Source organism: Papaver somniferum, chromosome 7, assembly GCF_003573695.1.
Source record: "Papaver somniferum cultivar HN1 chromosome 7, ASM357369v1, whole genome shotgun sequence".
NCBI classification, from domain to species: Eukaryota; Viridiplantae; Streptophyta; class Magnoliopsida; order Ranunculales; family Papaveraceae; genus Papaver; species Papaver somniferum.
This window is the reverse complement of record NC_039364.1, coordinates 150,154,716-150,171,741: the sequence shown is the minus strand read 5'-3', so window position 1 is coordinate 150,171,741 and position 17,026 is coordinate 150,154,716. Positions and strand designations below refer to the sequence as shown.

At 38.0% G+C, this 17,026-nt stretch overlaps 3 protein-coding genes across 4 annotated transcripts; 2 read left to right on the top strand and 1 right to left on the bottom strand.

Moving 5' to 3' along the window:
• Positions 1 to 1,267: 1,267 nt before the first annotated feature.
• On the top strand, positions 1,268 to 11,272 carry LOC113298739 (phosphoglucan phosphatase DSP4, amyloplastic-like). 2 transcript variants are annotated; one of them, XM_026547558.1, is made up of 14 exons: positions 1,268 to 1,352; positions 1,425 to 1,500; positions 1,588 to 1,632; positions 1,839 to 1,941; positions 2,036 to 2,112; positions 2,203 to 2,279; positions 2,669 to 2,749; positions 2,841 to 2,973; positions 3,453 to 3,512; positions 3,885 to 3,941; positions 9,531 to 9,626; positions 9,819 to 9,878; positions 10,000 to 10,107; positions 10,685 to 11,272. In XM_026547558.1, exons 1-14 carry the CDS (start codon positions 1,327 to 1,329, stop codon positions 10,799 to 10,801), a joined length of 1,116 nt encoding a protein of 371 aa, XP_026403343.1. In that variant the 5' UTR covers positions 1,268 to 1,326; the 3' UTR covers positions 10,802 to 11,272. The 2 variants fall into 2 exon arrangements, with proteins under 2 accessions (XP_026403343.1, XP_026403342.1); XM_026547557.1 differs by having other exon boundaries at positions 1,425 to 1,509.
• Positions 11,273 to 11,669: 397 nt separating this feature from the next.
• Positions 11,670 to 13,314, bottom strand: LOC113293068 (dehydrodolichyl diphosphate synthase 2-like). Its single transcript, XM_026541834.1, has 3 exons — positions 12,596 to 13,314; positions 12,441 to 12,508; positions 11,670 to 12,335 (listed from the first exon to the last, which is right to left on the bottom strand). The coding sequence occupies exons 1-3, from the start codon at positions 12,995 to 12,997 to the stop codon at positions 11,864 to 11,866; spliced, it is 942 nt and encodes a 313-aa protein (XP_026397619.1). The 5' UTR covers positions 12,998 to 13,314; the 3' UTR covers positions 11,670 to 11,863.
• Positions 13,315 to 13,338: 24 nt separating this feature from the next.
• LOC113293069 (pistil-specific extensin-like protein) lies at positions 13,339 to 14,159 on the top strand. The gene is made up of 2 exons (XM_026541835.1): positions 13,339 to 13,610; positions 13,703 to 14,159. The coding sequence occupies exons 1-2, from the start codon at positions 13,445 to 13,447 to the stop codon at positions 14,062 to 14,064; spliced, it is 528 nt and encodes a 175-aa protein (XP_026397620.1). The 5' UTR covers positions 13,339 to 13,444; the 3' UTR covers positions 14,065 to 14,159.
• Positions 14,160 to 17,026: the final 2,867 nt, after the last annotated feature.

Below are 17,026 nucleotides of genomic sequence, written 5' to 3'. Positions count from 1 at the left end.
CACAAATAATTTTTGTATTCTAACACTTACGGTTGTTTCTTACACTCAATCCGTCCCCACGGCCAACGCACTTAGCACCGTAAAAGTCCTTGTCTCGATAGACAGTAGTCCCAAGTACAGACCAGAACCATCAGTCCTCTCACCGCTCACTAGAAGTTCTAAAATCTTGGTTATGAATAGTACACATGCAGCATCAAACTCGATTCACCAAAATAGAGTATCGCCCGGTCAGAAAGGAATGCACAATGGAATGACCATAGTCCTTAGAAGCATGTGGCTGTAGTATAAAGTAGTAGCGTATAATTACTCCACAACGAGTTCACAGATTCGGCAAACGTACAATTCGATTCACCTTAAAATAAAAAGAACGAAGCATTTTCGAGATCTTTTGTAAAGTTCGAGAGCCCTTTTAGAGTTCCCGTGATTCGGTCACACGTTTTAGTAACACAACAAATATCTAATCAAAAACTCTGTTCCAGGCTCTAAGAGCAACTGCAATGGACGAGTAAATCCAAATTTTCAGTCGAGTGGGCTGGCGTAGTGGGACGGACCATCGATCAAAATTTGATCAAAGAGTAAAATCCAGACCAAATTTGGTCTGCGATCAAGACCAAATCCAAATATAATCGGGCGTTGATATAATCTCCGCTACATATCGGGCGTTGATATAATTTCCGCCATTCATCGGGCGTTGATATAATGTCCGTTACACAAGGGGCGTTGATATAATGTACGCCCGAAACGGGGCGTTGATATAATATACGCCCGATGGGGCGTTGGTAAAGACAACGCGCGAAATGGGGCGTTCATATACTTAACGCCCCACTTTCACAATTTATGAAACTTGCATGGGGCGGGCTTTATACCTCCGCCCCATTTTTTTTTTTTCTTTTTTTTTTTTTTCTGAAGCGTATACTATACCAACGCCCCACTCGCGCGTTATCTTTACCAATGCCCCACTCGGGCGTTATCTTTACCAACGCCTGATCCCAGGCGTAATGTTTATCAACGCGCGACCAAATATACTCTTTTCCCACTACGCCACATGACGGATTAAACCCAAATTTGATCTTTTTTTTTTGTCTTTGGCCTTTGGTTATACTCGCACCAATGTGGACGCTCTAACTCTTCAACCTACACCTAGTTTCCCCTTAAAAATATCAAACTCCATATCAACACGTGTCAAGGATATAACACCGGAGTTGGGTAAGCTAATAACACAACACTCGGTGTAGAGAAATTTTGGTTCCTTAAATAAACAGAAATAAGAAAATCAAAATTTTCATGCTTACACAGTAGATCCTACTTCTTCTATTTTACAAAAACATGAATTGCCTTCAGAATCTTCCAAGGTAAAAATGTTCGATTCTTTTGTTCTGATTCTTATTCTTTGGTTGAAATTCTAATCAAAATTTATTTTTTAGATCCTTCATTGGTTTGTCTTTACAAGGAGGAGAATTAAAATCCCATGGAAAATACCACCCTTCAGTTATCATTAATGTGTGTAAGGTATATTTATAACATTTCGTCAATCTTCAATTTGAACCTAAAATTCTCATTTCACATTCTTATTTTTGATTATTGCAGTTCGTAGAGAATTCAAGTAAGCTTCGTCAAAGAATCATGATGAAGGTTGGTTATGTTTCATTTTCCGGTGGTATTTTTTTCATTTTTTGATGAGTAATGTTAAGTTTTTGAAGTTGTATTGATAAATTCTAGGTTAGTTAGTTGAATTAATACTTCGTTATATTAGTAGTCTAGATACTTATGTTTGTTATGGTGATGCGATTATTTTGGATTTGGAACACATTTTTCTAATAAAAATGAATAATATCCAGGCAATTTCTGGGCCTGTAACAAATACCGAAACGGATGATGCTGAAGTAGATGAGGAAAAGTCTGAAATTTATAGTAATAATATGACAGAAGCTATGGGTGCTTGTAAGCTCAATTTACTTAAGAGTTTGGTTTTATGAGGAAAAAGTTATTTATGTATTCTGATTTTTACATGTTTTTATCTTTGTGAATACTATAGCATTGGCGTATAGACATGAATTGGGGATAAATTATAACTTCATCCGGCCGGATTTGATTGTCGGCTCTTGCCTACAGGTGATTCAGTTATTACGGTTCTGTGGTCTAAATACCATATATTGAAATTTACTGTTTTTCTAATTCTACTTTGGTTTAACTTCAAAACAGACCCCTGCAGATGTTGACAAGCTTCGCAAAATTGGAGTGAAGACTATTTTTTGTGTACAGCAAAATTCGGATCTAGAGTATCCCAATATGTTATTAACTTAGGAAACTCATTAGAATGACAAGTCATCTGTGCCGTAGTTGAATTCTTAATCTCTTATCTCCTTGATCTCAGCAAGAAGAAGCATGTGGCACACCCTCTTTGCTGAGGGTGACCTTGTACAATTCATGTTGTTTTCCACTTGATATATTACCATAGAGCTTTAGAGCTACATGCATGTTACAAGTCAAGTTTAAAATCAAACAAAATCTTCAGTTTTTCTTCTCTGTCCCCTATTTGGGCACATTTGATGAGTATAACACAAAATATACTCAAAATAGTAATTTCACTATGTATGGGAAATACTAGATTTTCGGAAACATTGTTTTGAAAGCTGTGCCGGGTTAATCCTTTACCAATGCTGCTAAGATATTTTTCTGTTGATATTACTGCAATCCAAGAATATGCGAATCAGTGCGATGATATTCATCATGTGCGGGCTGAAATACGGTATAGTTAGCTCTCTCTGTAACCTGTTTATGGTTTTATTTGCTTCCTTAAACCTTCACCTAGGTGGGCAACTGAATGTGAGATGTGACAGGGACTTTGATGCATTTGATTTGAGGATGAGACTGCCAGCCGTGGTAAGCGTTCTATACAAGGCTATAAAGTCCAATGGAGGTGTGACTTATATACATTGCACTGCTGGGCTTGGAAGAGCTCCTGCTGTTGCGGTAAGCCTATCAGTTTGGTTTCAGAAGCATAACATAGTTTCTACTTTCTACTTATTAATACGTCTACCCTTCAGTCTTTAACTTAGAGAATATTTTTCCTTTTTTTATGCTGAGTTGGTCGAAACTCAATAAGCATGTCTTAATCCAAATACACAAACCACTTCAATTTCACCTTCAGTGACTTGAACATTTCGCGGAACATGGTGAAGCTTTGTTTCTTCTATTTTTCCCATACTTGCGGAAAAGAGAACTTTGGTATGTTGCTCCACTCATTAGCTGCACCCTTCTGTATTAGAAGTAGACTGACAATGAATTGCCAGTCTGTCCTCCCAGCAACGAGTTCTCTGGAACTATTTCAATAAATAAAATCATGGCAGTCTCTTTCATCCTTTATACTAACATTAAGCATAGTCAATTTATGAACTTAATCCTCATTTTTTTAACAATGGTTTGCTAATAAAATGTTTAATGAATTGCAGTTGGCGTACATGTACTGGGTTCAAGGTTACAAACTCAACGAGGCACACAGTTTGCTACTGGTAACACTCAATTTGCTACTGAAATATCAAAGATTCTACTTATGCCGCCCTAAAAAAATCACATGAAAATGGAGTCATTTTTCTGAATCTATTCCAAGTTGATGGAAGAGTAGAATGCTCAGTGATGAAAGCATCCACAAACAGGATGCCAATTTGATATCTTTATACATTTGGTTAATTTTCATGTTGAATAGTTGAACGTACAAGTCCTACAGAAAATTGGATTGTGTACCTAGTAAAGCACTAAATATGCACATTGAAAAAGTACAACTAGAATTTCCATCATTTTTAGTTAGTCAACAAACATGATATCATTTATTGGTATAATTTTTCTGGAATATCTCATATAATTTGGGGGTTTCTTGCTCGCAGAGTAAGCGTACATGCTGTCCAAAGCTGGATGCCATAAGGAGTGCGACTGCTGATATTGTGAGTCACCATCTCAACTTTTGTAAATGAAATTATATTTTCTCCTTATTTATAGCATTCTAGCATCATTACGTTAGGCAGGAAAGTAAGCCAAAAAAAAAGAAAGAAAAATAGTATCTTTTAAAAATGGTTGATTTATTTTAAAGTGACTTTTGAACCGTCACAAAGCATCTGATTATAATGTGGAACAAGGTAAAAGAAAACAATACTAAATTGTTATAAGTAAGAAGAGAAGAGAATTCAAGCAAGAAGAGAAAGATAAGTTTTGTGTTTAATAATTTGATTGAGTAATAAATAGATCTTACAAGACTTAATCTAGCCTTTATATAGGCTTGAAGAATAACTAAACTAGGAAACAGAAAACTAAAAGAAAATCTAAAAGAATCCTAAAAATAAGAAAGACTGAAACTAGGAAACCATGGAAGCCAAACCTCTAAGCGGAATCTTCTGGAATTGTAGTATGCCCTGCATCAGTCCCCCCTTCTAGAGTAAAGCTCGTCCTCGAGTTGTCCAAACAAACCAGAAGTTCATTGTCACCATGAAACGTAAAAATCTCTTGAACATTAAATGTGTTGGAGATATTCCAATCATTTGGTAGATCAATAACATAAGCATTATCATTGATCTTCTTTAAAACCTTGAAAGGACCATATTTCTTCATCTTGGTTTTGTTATAAGTACCCACTGGAAATCTCTCTTTTCTTAGATGTATCATCACGAGCTCCCCTTCCTTGAAGGTTTTAAACCTCTTGTGTTTATCAGCATCCTCTTTATATTTAGAATTGGACTTCTCCAGTTTAGATTTTACTTCATTATGTAATTCAGTTGCTTTGTCTACAAAAGAGTCGGCTGCAGTGTTTGTACTCTGTGTGGTGGGTAAGGCTACCAAATCAAGAGTATGATTAGGTACTTTAGAGTACACAATCTCAAATGGAGTTTTCCCAGTAGAACGATTCACGAAGTGTTGAAAGCGAATTCCATATGTGGCAATAACACATCCCACTGCTTACTATTATCCAGGCACTTAGCTCTAATCAAATTCCCAAGTGATCTATTAACAACCTCAGTCTGTCCATCAGTTTGCGGATGTGAAGTTGTGCTGAATTGTAGAACTGTGCCTAAGCGCATCCATAAACTTTTCCAGAAATAACTCAAAAATTTGGTATCTCTGTCAGAAGTGATAGACTTTGGAACCCCATGCAATCTTACTACTTCTTTAAAGAACAAAGAAGCAACATTAGAAGCGTCAGTTGATTTCTTACAAGCCACGAAGTGAGCCATTTTAGAGTAACGATCAACTACGACCATAACAGAATCATTACCTCTAGCAGTACGAGGTAAACCAAGTATAAAATCCATACTTATATCAACCCAAGGTGCATCAGGAACTGGTAAAGGAGTATACAACCCGGTATTTTGAATTGTACCCTTTGCTCTCTGACAGACCATGCATTTTTGTACGAACTTTTGTACATCACGTTTCAAAGATGGCCAGAAATATCTTTCTTCAATCAGGGCAATGGTTTTATCTCTCCCAAAATGACCACCAAGACCACTGCCATGTAATTCTCGCATAAGATGTAAACGTAAAGACCCTTGAGGAATACATAATCGATTCCCTTTAAAAAGAAAACCTTCTTGTATAAGAAAATCATCAACCCCATGAGTTTGAGAACTGCATTGATCCCATAGTTTGCCAAAATCTTCATCTTCTGGATAAATGTCTTTGATATAGTCAAATGCATAACTCTCATTACGAATTGTAGTTAATAGATGACTTCTTCTACTTAAGGCATCACAACTTGATTCAATTTGCCACTTTTATGTCTCACGGAGAAAGTGTATTTGTTGAGTGTGGAAAGCCATCGATCATGCATTCTGTTAACTTTAGCAGAAGTATTCAAAAACTTCAAAGCATGGTTGTCAGTGTTGACAACAAATTCCCTATGTATAAGATAAGTATGCCACTGCTTAAGAGATTGAACAAGAGCCAATAACTCTAATTCATATGTAGACCATTTCTTTTGTGCATCTGAATTCTTCTCACTGTAATATGCAATTGGATGACCCTCCTGTGATAATACTGCACCAATACCAACAACAGATGCATCACAATCTATTTCAAAAGGCTTGTTGAAATTCGGAAGTGCAAGAATTGGTGTCGTACAAAGCTTTTCTTTAAGAAGAATAAAGCTTTTATCCATTGCTTCCGTCCACTCAAACTTCTCCTTCTTGAGACAGTCAGTCAAAGGTGCAGAAATAGAGCTAAAGTTCTTCACAAATCTTCGATAGAAAGAAGCCAAACCATGAAAACTACGAACATCACGAATAGAAGTAGGAACTGGCCAATCTTCAATTGCTTGAACTTTAGAAGGATCGACATGAATACCATCAGTAGAAATCACATATCCCAAAAATGTTACTGAAGAAGCCATGAAGGTACACTTCTTCAAATTAACATATAAAGAGTTGTCAGCAAGAACTTGAAACACTTGTGAAAGATGTTGGAGGTGTTCTGGCTCACTGCGACTAAAAATTAGTATGTCATCAAAATAGACAATAACAAATTTACTGAGAAAGGGTTGGAGAACCTGATTCATAAGTCGCATAAAAGTACTAGGTGCATTAGATAACCCAAATGGCATGACCAGCCATTCATATAAACCTTCACGTGTCTTGAATGCTGTTTTCCACTCATCTCCACCTCGAATGCGTATTTGGTGGTAACCACTGCGTAAATCCAACTTAGTAAAAATAATAGAGCCCGACAGTAAATCAATCATATCATCAATACGCGGGATCGGAAATCTATAAGGAATGGTGATGCGATTTAATGCTCTGCAATCGATACACATCCTCCATCCATTGTCTTTTTTACTAACCAAGAAGGCAGGACTGGCACAAGGACTGTTGCTAGGTCGTATCAAACCCTTTGTAAGCAAATCATTTACCTGTCCCTGTAATATCTCATGCTCAGCAGGACTCAAGCGATAGTGTGCTTGGTTTGGTAAAGAGGCTCCAGGAATAAAATCGATGCAGTGTTGAATATTCCGTAAAGGAGGTAATGCAGTTGGTAGTTCATCTGGAAATAAAACATTATATTGAAATAATAAGGGCTTCACCTTTGCAGGCAACTCAATCATAGGCTTAGAATCTTCATGGGAATGTAAAGAATGTTGTGGGTGCAAAGAACGAATAACAGTGGCTACGACAGCATCAGTCTGCGCACAAGAGTTTGAAGTGGAATTGGATGGACTAAGAACCTTGGTTTTCCCATTATGAACAAAAGTGTAAGTATTCTCGAATCCATTGTGAACCGCGTGAAGATCGTATTGCCAAGGTCTGCCAAGAAGAAGATGGGTTGCCGTCATATTAATGACATCACATAGAACTGTGTCTTCATAACCCTCAAAAGAGAATGACACATAACACTGAAGAGTAATCTTCTGTGTGCTAGAGGCATTAACCCATCCTACAGTGTAAGGTTCTGGATGAGAAGTTACTGGTAGTTCAAGCTTCTTAACTACGTGATCAGCAATAAATATCCACACTGCCACTATCAATTATCATCTTGCAGATTTTACCCCCAATATAACATCTTGATTTAAAAATACTGTGTCTCTGAGACTTGCATTGTTGAGTAAGAAATAATGGACGAATCATCCCAACAAACTCGTCGTCATCACCAGGTGAGTCTTCATCTTCGAACTCATTAAGCGCACCAGTGACTTCATTAATGAACTGAGGTTCACCAATCAAAGCATTGAATTTCCGACAATCACTAGAAGTGTGCCCCGATTGCTGACATTTATTGCACTTATCTCCACGAAATTTTGTATAAGCATTATTAGCTCGCTGTTGCGGTGGAAATTGTTGTTGCCTGTTATGAAACCGATTCCCTGTAGTAGGAGGAGTTGGTTGCAGAGAGTGAGACTGCTGACCCGGCTGAAGATCAACTGGATTGGCTAAGATAGGTGTAGCCAGAGGTGGAGTATAAGGCACAATATGGCTAGGTTGTCGATGTGAATGGCTAACATCATCATAAGGAGGCCTGGGAATATTCAAAACAGTATCTGGAGAAAAGTTTTGAGATGAATTGGTACCCCTGTAAGTATTTTGATAACGCCCTTGTCTGGATGGAAATCCTAGAAGAACGAATAAGACGATTTTCTATCTTAATAGCTTGCTGCACAGCTTCGACCATAGTAAAAACTGAATGAGTCATACCATTTTGTATTAATCTATTCAGTCCCTCAATGAATCTTGCAACTAACTGTTCTTCAGATTCTTTGAGTTGATTTCGTGCGACCAAATTATAAAAATCTGACACATATTCTTCACAGTTCGTGCCCCCTGCTGAATGTTTTGTAATTTGATGAAAAGTTGCTGCATAAAGTCTCTAGGTAAGAACTTATCCCTGATCAAAGTTTTCATACGTTTCCAAGTACGTATTTTCGGTTTGTTAGCGTTTCTACGATCATCACAGATCTTATCCCACCAAGCTGCAGCTCCTCCTTTGAGTTTGTATGTCACAAGTTTAACCTTAGAATCTTCAGGGACTTCCATGAATTCGAAAAAAGCTTCTACCTCAAAGAACCAATCAGTTAGTTCTTCAATACGAAAATTTCCAGAGAAGTTGGGAATATCAGCTTTTAGTTTATATTCTGGTAAAGAACTGTAAGGGTTGTGACCAGTTTTTAAACGTCGTTCTTCAATCCAATTCTTCTCTAGATCGTTCTCACGTTCATCTTCATCATCACTGTCAAGTGCAGGAGAAACTATCTTCTTCTATGAATGACCTATGAAACCTTCATACGTTTTCTTAATGTTTAAAGTACGCAATACATCTTCAGGTACTTCATCATTCTGTAAAAACTGAAGTATATCTTCTTTAGTTTTTCCTTCTAAGTCTACAAGCTCAGGCATATCCAAATCTAGATTTATATGTTTGGCAACCTTCAAAAGTTGATTCTGCATGGTTTCAAGCTTGGTATCTCTTAACCCTAATTTGTCCTCCATGGACTTCTCAAGAGCTTCAGTAATGTTTTTTGCCAAAATCTCGGTATGAGATTTGATGAGAGCTTCGATTGCTGCTAGAGTAACTGGTTGAGCAGTCATATTTTTTTTTTTTTTTTGTATACGGAAAGGAACAAAAAAAAGGACTGAAAGGTGTTGCGGAAGCGATATAAAGGATCAAGTTATAGGATGAAAACCTAAAACTAAGCGGTTGATACCAACTAATGTGGAACAAGGTAAAAGAAAGCAATACTAGACTGCTATAAGCAAGAAGAAAAGAGAATTCAAGCAAGAAGAGAAAGATAAGTTTTGTGTTTAATAATTTGATTGAGTAATAGATAGATCTTACAAGACTTAATCTAGCCTTTATATAGGCTTGAAGAATAACTAAACTAGGAAACAGAAAACTAAAAGGAAATCTAAAAGAATCCTAAAAATAAGAAAGACTGAAACTAGGAAATCATGAAAGCCAAACCTCTAAGCGGAATCTTCTGGAATTGTAGTATGCCCTACATCAGATTAGTTTCATATAATTAATTGTAATACTTGTGGATTAACTTCATTATTCTGTAGCTTACAGGCCTAGAGAAGAATTTGGTCAAATTAACGTGGCCAGGTGGTAATTGCTCCTCAGTGGCAATAGCCGGACTCGACATAGGATGGGGACAGGTAACAATTTTGGTGAAGTTCTGATGTAATTTTTTGTACCTATTGACACTTCAATAGAGAAAAAAGGGGCAGAACTGCATTTAGCTACACATGTTGAATAATCCAAAAACTGCATGAATTGTCCAACCAGAAGCAGCTATTGTTTGTTCTTACATTCAAATTTGACAGTATTTTTTATGGACATTTTTGTAGAGTAAGCCTTTGACATTTGACGACAAAGAAGGGTTGTGGGTTCTTGAGAGAGAGTTACCAGTAAGTATTGTCACAGACGTAACTCATCAGCGCATTAGCTCTTATTTATGCTTCTTGAAATGGAAAGCAAATAACTGGAAGAATTAAACTGGGGCATAAGCTTATTCTTTTTCTCTCACAGGAGGGACACTATGAGTACAAATACATTGTAGACGGTGAATGGAAATGCAACAACAGCGAGCTACTAACACAAATGAACAAAGATGGCCATGTAAATAATTATGTCCAAGTAAGTTTCTAAACCCTCTAAAAACACAATTCTCTAATAATAAGCTTGGTTTGTCTCAAGATCCTCCCCCTCCCCCCCACAAAAAAAAAAAAAGAAAAAAAGAACTGAAACAAAACTAGAGTATATTATCCTTTTATTATTCCGTAATGAGGATCACTTTGTGAATTTTAGTATTTTGTGAGGGAAACTGAATTCCTCTTCCTTTGACCCTATCCAGTTGGTGCAACATTTGATTCAAAAGAGAACCTTTTTATTTTTTGATGAAGGTATATAGCACTAAGAAACACTTGATACACTTCCCTTCGTATTTAGATTTCGCCAAGTTCTCAGGATGCTGAAGTACAGTAAAGTTATCTTTTGGAAAATAAAAATGCTCCTGTTTTTCATACACTTGATAGTTGTTACATTCAAATCCAAAACCAAGCACAACCTCATAACAGTGTTTAGAGCAAGCACGTCAATATCAATGGTCTTTCACAACTCCCTAAGTTTGTAAAATTATGTGCTTCTTTCACAATTCGGACTTGCGCACAATTTCTTCTAGTGTAAAAATCCAATTTACTCTCATCTTTTTTAGGTTTCTAGCAAAAATGTCAACATTGATAGCAAGGAGTTGAGGGAGCATTTGAGTGCTGAGGATGCTGATCTTACTGCAGAGGATCGGCTTGCAATTAAAGAATTTTTAGAAGCCTAAGCAGCCCATACAAGTAAATGCAAAAGGTGACCAAAGATAATATGTATAACGGTGATGGATAGAAGATGTACCACAAAATAAAACCAACAGAGGTGCAGCAAGTTGAAAGTCGAGCTGCAGCTGTTAATTAGAGGAGAGTTGGGTCTGGCATCTTCAAGGTGCCATATCAGGAAACGGGCAAGCTATAGACTGAGGAGTTTGATAGCCCTTCTTTAAAGGAACACTTAAATAATGTCTACTAAATGTCTTAGTATCGTTAAGAACTCTATTAATCGCTGATTCCATTATTGTCTGTACTAATATGTAAGACCTGGGACTTTGAAATATAATTAATAAAAAAGATGGTGGCCTTGTTGAACAGATTCCACAGAGGCCCGTGATTCTGTTCCAACTTCCATTATTGTCTGTACTAATATGTAAGACCTGGGACTTTGAAATATAATTAATAAAAAAGATGGTGGCCTTGTTGAACAGATTCCACAGAGGCCCGTGATTCTGTTCCAACTTCCACTGTAAGTTGGTTCGACATTGCAAACCTTTTATGACCAAGCATTATCATTTGCGCCTCTTTAGTAAAGAAGGCAGAAGTTGAACCTGCAACCTAAGTTTTGAAACACTGGCTGTGGCTGGCTGCAGATGAAACATGGTATCTCTTAGTCTAGTAAGCCATTAACTTTGAATTTATCTTCCTGTTCATTTCGACCATGGTATTTGGGCCATTGTGTTGTGGTCCTTGCGGATATACAATTTTGGCATATAAAGAGTGATCTAGATTCAATCAAAGTTTTGGTGTTATTCCTCCTCTCATCTCTCTCTCTCTCTCTGACTTTTTGTGGTCTTCGTTTCCTCGCTCCATTTTTGGTTCAGTGGACCATAAACGAATTTATTGACAAAAGATTCTTCCCACAGTCGTTACAACAGAAATAAGGAGAGGGAGACAGTGAGAAGAAGTAACTCAATACACAGAAACTTGTATACATATATTAATGCATCGAGCAACAGTGCAGAATTATTGTCATCAGTAGACAGAAACTGTGTAGAAATGTAAGGACGTGGTGCTAGTTATGATTTTTGGTCTACCAATTTGTCATCGTTTTGTCCACCAAATCTTCTCTGTCGTCGTTGAAATGAATGCAATGCTTGCACGAATTCTTTCTCACCAAAATCAGGCCAGAATGACTCATCAAAGTAAAGTTCAGTATAAGCCAATTGCCACAGTAAGAAATTGCTCAGCCTAAGCTCACCACTAGTCCTGATAAGTAGATCAGGGTATGGAAATTCTGTACATTTTGTTTCCAGTTCATTAGTGATTAGTCTTTCGTCGATGTCTTCTGGCTGTATTAAACCATCTTTTACTTTGTTAGAGATCCTCCGGCATGCGTGTACAATGTCAGTCCTTCCACTATAGTTAACTGCCATAATCAGATGACAACCTGAGTTCCTTCTGGTGGTTTCGGTTACCTTTGCTATGCATTTTTGTAGCGATCTTAGAAGCTTCTTGGAATCCCCTATTACAGATATTCGAATCTCTTGCCTGTTGCAGGTAAGTTCATCGACGAGAATAAAATGTCATTGTTGAGAAAGATATATGGCTTCATCACGGATGAAATGCCAAATGACTATGAAGAATTAAAATTACCTCATAAAAGAGTCCAGTTCTTCCTTTAAAATCTTTTCAAACAAGTTCATTAAGAAGTCAACCTCCACCTGAGAATACAATTCAGGTTATATTCATGAAAACAAAAAAGAAGAACCAGAGATTTGACAAGGAAAGGAGAGATAGAGATGACTAACTTTAGGTCGAATCCAATTTTCAGTGGAAAAAGCATATACTGTCAGGACCTTGATCCCCCAATTACGACATAGGGGAAGAAGTTTTACGAGGCTCCGAACACCGGCTTCATGGCCTAACATAGGTTCCAATCCTTTGTTTTTCGCCCACCTTCGGTTGCCGTCCATGATCACTGCTACATGTTTTGGAATGGTTTCACGATTTAAACCAACCGGAAATTTGTCTTCTAACAAAAACTTTGCATCACTGGTAACAACTTTTCCGATACTCTTTTCGGCTCGTTCGATAGTAGAAAAAGATGATAGCTTGAATAGAAGAGATGTGGAAGATTTACGAAAAGTTTCTGCTACTATTAAAACTACTACTAGAACTACAAATAAAAGAATATTCATCATTGAGAACATTTTATGGACTATTTGTGATCAGCAGTAGTAACGCCTTGCGAATTCGTTACTGTTTCTGTAGATTTATGGATCTTTTTCTGCCCCGTTTTCGTTGGCGTTCAGCTTACCTACAAGTCGTCAAAGTCATATTCTTCCCCAAATCATGATACGAGCAATGGGCATCGTGTCTCTCTTTTTTAGGTGCATCAATTTAGTTTAACCTCTGTGGCCGGTGCAAAGCCAGACATAAAAGACTTTTATTAGAAAAAAAAGAAAGAAAAAACAAACAAAATTGTGAACTCATTCCAGTGGATCGCACGTCTAATGTTAGTGCTCTTCCACCCACAGAAGCCCATTTCCTTGCTCGTGCAATCATCATTCATGTATATAATGCGAGCAAGAACAATAGGTGAATCGCATTGGATTGCTGCATAAGGGAGATTGAAATTCAAAAAAAGATAGATCAAGATGAAAATCGAGATAGTTGTGGTTGCAACTCTATTGCTTGCCTGCATCAAATTAGGTGAAGCTTCGTATGACGAACAAAACGAGATTCATGTAGGAGGAAAAGTTCTATGCCAAGATTGCAGCAAGAACTGGAACGAATGGGTCCGTGAGGGTAAACCCATCAAGGGTAAGTATACCTACGCTTCAAATTTCGTAGTTTCTAGTATTATCATTGTTTTGTATGAAAATCACTAAAGATGTTTTGACATATTGTAACAGGATGTAAGGTTTCGGTAACATGTATGGATGAATCTTACCGACCCATATACTATGCAAGCGACTTAACAGACGAACAAGGCGAGTTTGAGATGATTATAAACAAAAAGAACAAAAGAGGAAAGGATTTGAAGAATGAATCATGTAAAGTAAGGCTTGTTTCATCGCCCGATAAGGCTTGCAATGTTATGACGGATTTTGCAGGTGGAAAATCTGGTGTGCGTTTGACTCATCCTTCCGCTATGTTTAGAAATACAATCAGATATACACTTGGCCCTTTCTATTTTACAACTCCAATGTGTGTCGAACCTGACGATACTTACTCCTCTGCATCTGACGAAGGTTACGGAAGACCCAAGTACTAGATAGATCATTGCAATGAGATTTAATTTTTCTGTTGTCTTCTCTCTTTTTTATTTTTTTTTGTACCCTGAATTTCTAATTGTAATTGAATGCGTAATACGTGTTGTCAATGACTTATTGTGCATCCTTTATAATGAATGAAAAAAAAAACCCATCATAAATCCTTTAGGACGGAACATGCTTCCGTCTCTTTAAATCTAGTAAGATAATTAGGTGAAAGTGCTGAAAAAAGGGAGAAAAATAATAAATTTCCACGTCAAATTGCTTCTTTCAAGTACAAGCTTAATATAATTAATTAATGTCCTAACGTTATGAGAAAGAGGCTACTGCTAAGGAGGCAAAAGATTTTATTCTTTTCTATTTTCCAAGCATTATCCGGGAAGTGTAGGTACACAAAATAGGCTCGCTACGTGTCCGCACAGGAAAACACGAAATAAGTATGAGGAATCTCATCCAAGGATCTTGCATCGTTCCCCAAGATCCTAGTCAATGACTTGTCAAATCGAAAGTCAGAATCATCTCGTCGACGATTAACGACACGAAGTAAGAACACATATACGCACGGAAGCGTCCCAAGACGAAGTAACTCGCGTAAAGAATTTAAAACATGAAAGATCACTTGGAGTACCCAACAAGATACCAACCATGAAATCAGATAGGCGAAGTAAGGTTACTTGGTTGAAAAGATAACCCGCGAAGTCAGTAAATTATTGAGCAAGAAAAGAGACAGCTGTCCCGACAAGTTCCCGAAGAGGTCAGCGAAAGAAGGGGAAAAACTTTATGGAAAATGGTCTGGGAGAAGTAAAAATCTAACCCACGAGAACATGGCGACCTTGGACGAAGTAAAATGAGCTGTATTTCATTAGGATTGGAAGGTCTATAAATAGAGGCCCTTGGGCAGTGTAGAGGAGGACGGATTTTTGGGGGGTTAGAATAGTCTTGCTTAGGGTGTGAGATTAGGGTTTCCTTGTGTCCAAAATTTGTACTTTCATCACCTTGAGTGGTAGATCAATAAAAAATTTCTTATCTAAATTATCTCTTATGTCTTAGATCTTGTTTATTTCCTATTTGGGTGTACTACTGGATTTCCAGTAGTTACATTTTGGCGTCCAGAAACAGGGACTTAGATTGGGGATCCATCCTCATCTAAGAGTTGGAGAAAAGTTGAAATTGTTTCAAAGTTATAAAGTTATAGATCTTGGCGAATTGTCTTTTGCAAGTTAAGATCTCGAACGGTTTATTCATAACTAAGGTTGGAGATCTAGGAGGGGGAGTAATCTTTAGGTGTTGCATCATAAGATTGGCTATGATTGAGATGCAAGGGTTGATTTGGAGATAGCGAATCAAGGACTAGTTGATGGCCAGGACGACGGACCAAGCGAGGCACTTGATAGCAATGAGGAGAAGCAAATGTTTGGAGGCGAAAAGATGAGGAGGAATGGAAAGGGGAGAAACATCGGTCTCAGGAGAAAGGCAAGGCATGAACCAACGGTGGAATGAAGATGCCAGATAAGATGACTTCAGAGAGGGTTCAATGCACACTTCCGGCACAAACACCACTGCAAGAGAAGAAATGACCCGCGAAGAGATGGAGGAGAATATCGGTGAAGAACATATGACGTTGGAACAGCTAAGGGAGACTCTCCGCCTCGAGAGGGAACGAAACCGGGATTTAACGGAACAACAAGCTAGGCTGGTGAGACAAAACGCAATGTTAACGATAGAAAATCGCCAAATCAATGAGGAAAGAGCAGTTGACGTCACGGAATCTGAAAAGATAACGATATCGTCGGAAGTAGATGAACGACGACAAAGGAGATATGCTTACGAGGGCTACGGTGGAAAACGAAAAAGAAGACAACGAAGAGAAAGCAGCGAAGAAAGTGATCTAAGAAGAGCGTCGGAAATAACGAAATGGGAAGATCAAAGAAAAAGATATGAAGAAAAAAGAAGACGAGAAGAGAAAAGGACGAACGAAGATGAAAGGAGGCGAGAAGAGGAAAGGCAACACGACGAAAACCGAAGATATGAAGAAGAAATGAGACGTCGGGAAGGAAGACTTAGCGTGATGAGAGGCGATCATCACGAAGAAGATGGAAGAAACCTGAACCAAAAGGTCTGGAACGAATTGCGAGATATGAGGACATTAATAAACAATTCTCGAAAAGGTGGGAGGGTGCAGTTGGCAGAGGCGATAGAGGAAGCTGACAAATCTCCATTCACCTACGAAATAATGCATGCGGACATTCCTGAGAAATTTTTGCTACCAACATTTGCAAGCATATTTAATGGGTCGGAAAGTGTTGTGCAACACTTAAAACAGTACACTCTTTCTTTGATGCAATGGGGAAGCAATGATGCGGTGCTTTGTAAGTATTTCCCTGCGAGCTTAACCGGAGAAGCGTTGGCTTGGTTTGACGGGCTACCAGAAAGGACGATTTCTTCATTCAAAGACCTGCAGAGGATATTCTTGACAACCTACATAAGTAACAACATGCTAAGACCGGGAATTGGGACCATGTTCAACCTAAGCCGAAGATCGTCAGAGAGTCTGTGAGGACTGGTAACGAGATGGAGGACAGTTTGTAGCGAACTCGCGGGAAGAGTTGATGAGAAGAATTTCATCCTAGCCTTCGTGAATGCCCTAATCCCGAACGACCTTCTGTACACCCAAATATTCATAATCCGGAACTCCTTGACAATGAATGAATTAAGGGAGTACCAAGAGGAATACATAGCGTTGGAGGAGAAGCAGAGGCAATTCAGCGAAGTAACACCGATATCGGCGAAGAAAGGAAATTCGAGGCTATTACCAAGGATAGTCCATGTCGTGGAGGAGGATCCAAAATATGAAAAAAAAAGGGAACCTTCTACCCCAATTCCTGCAAAACTAGTAGTTGTGTCAAGCGGAGATCAGGAATGGATCGATCAACAAAGATATGAGGAGTCAAGACGAAAGAATTA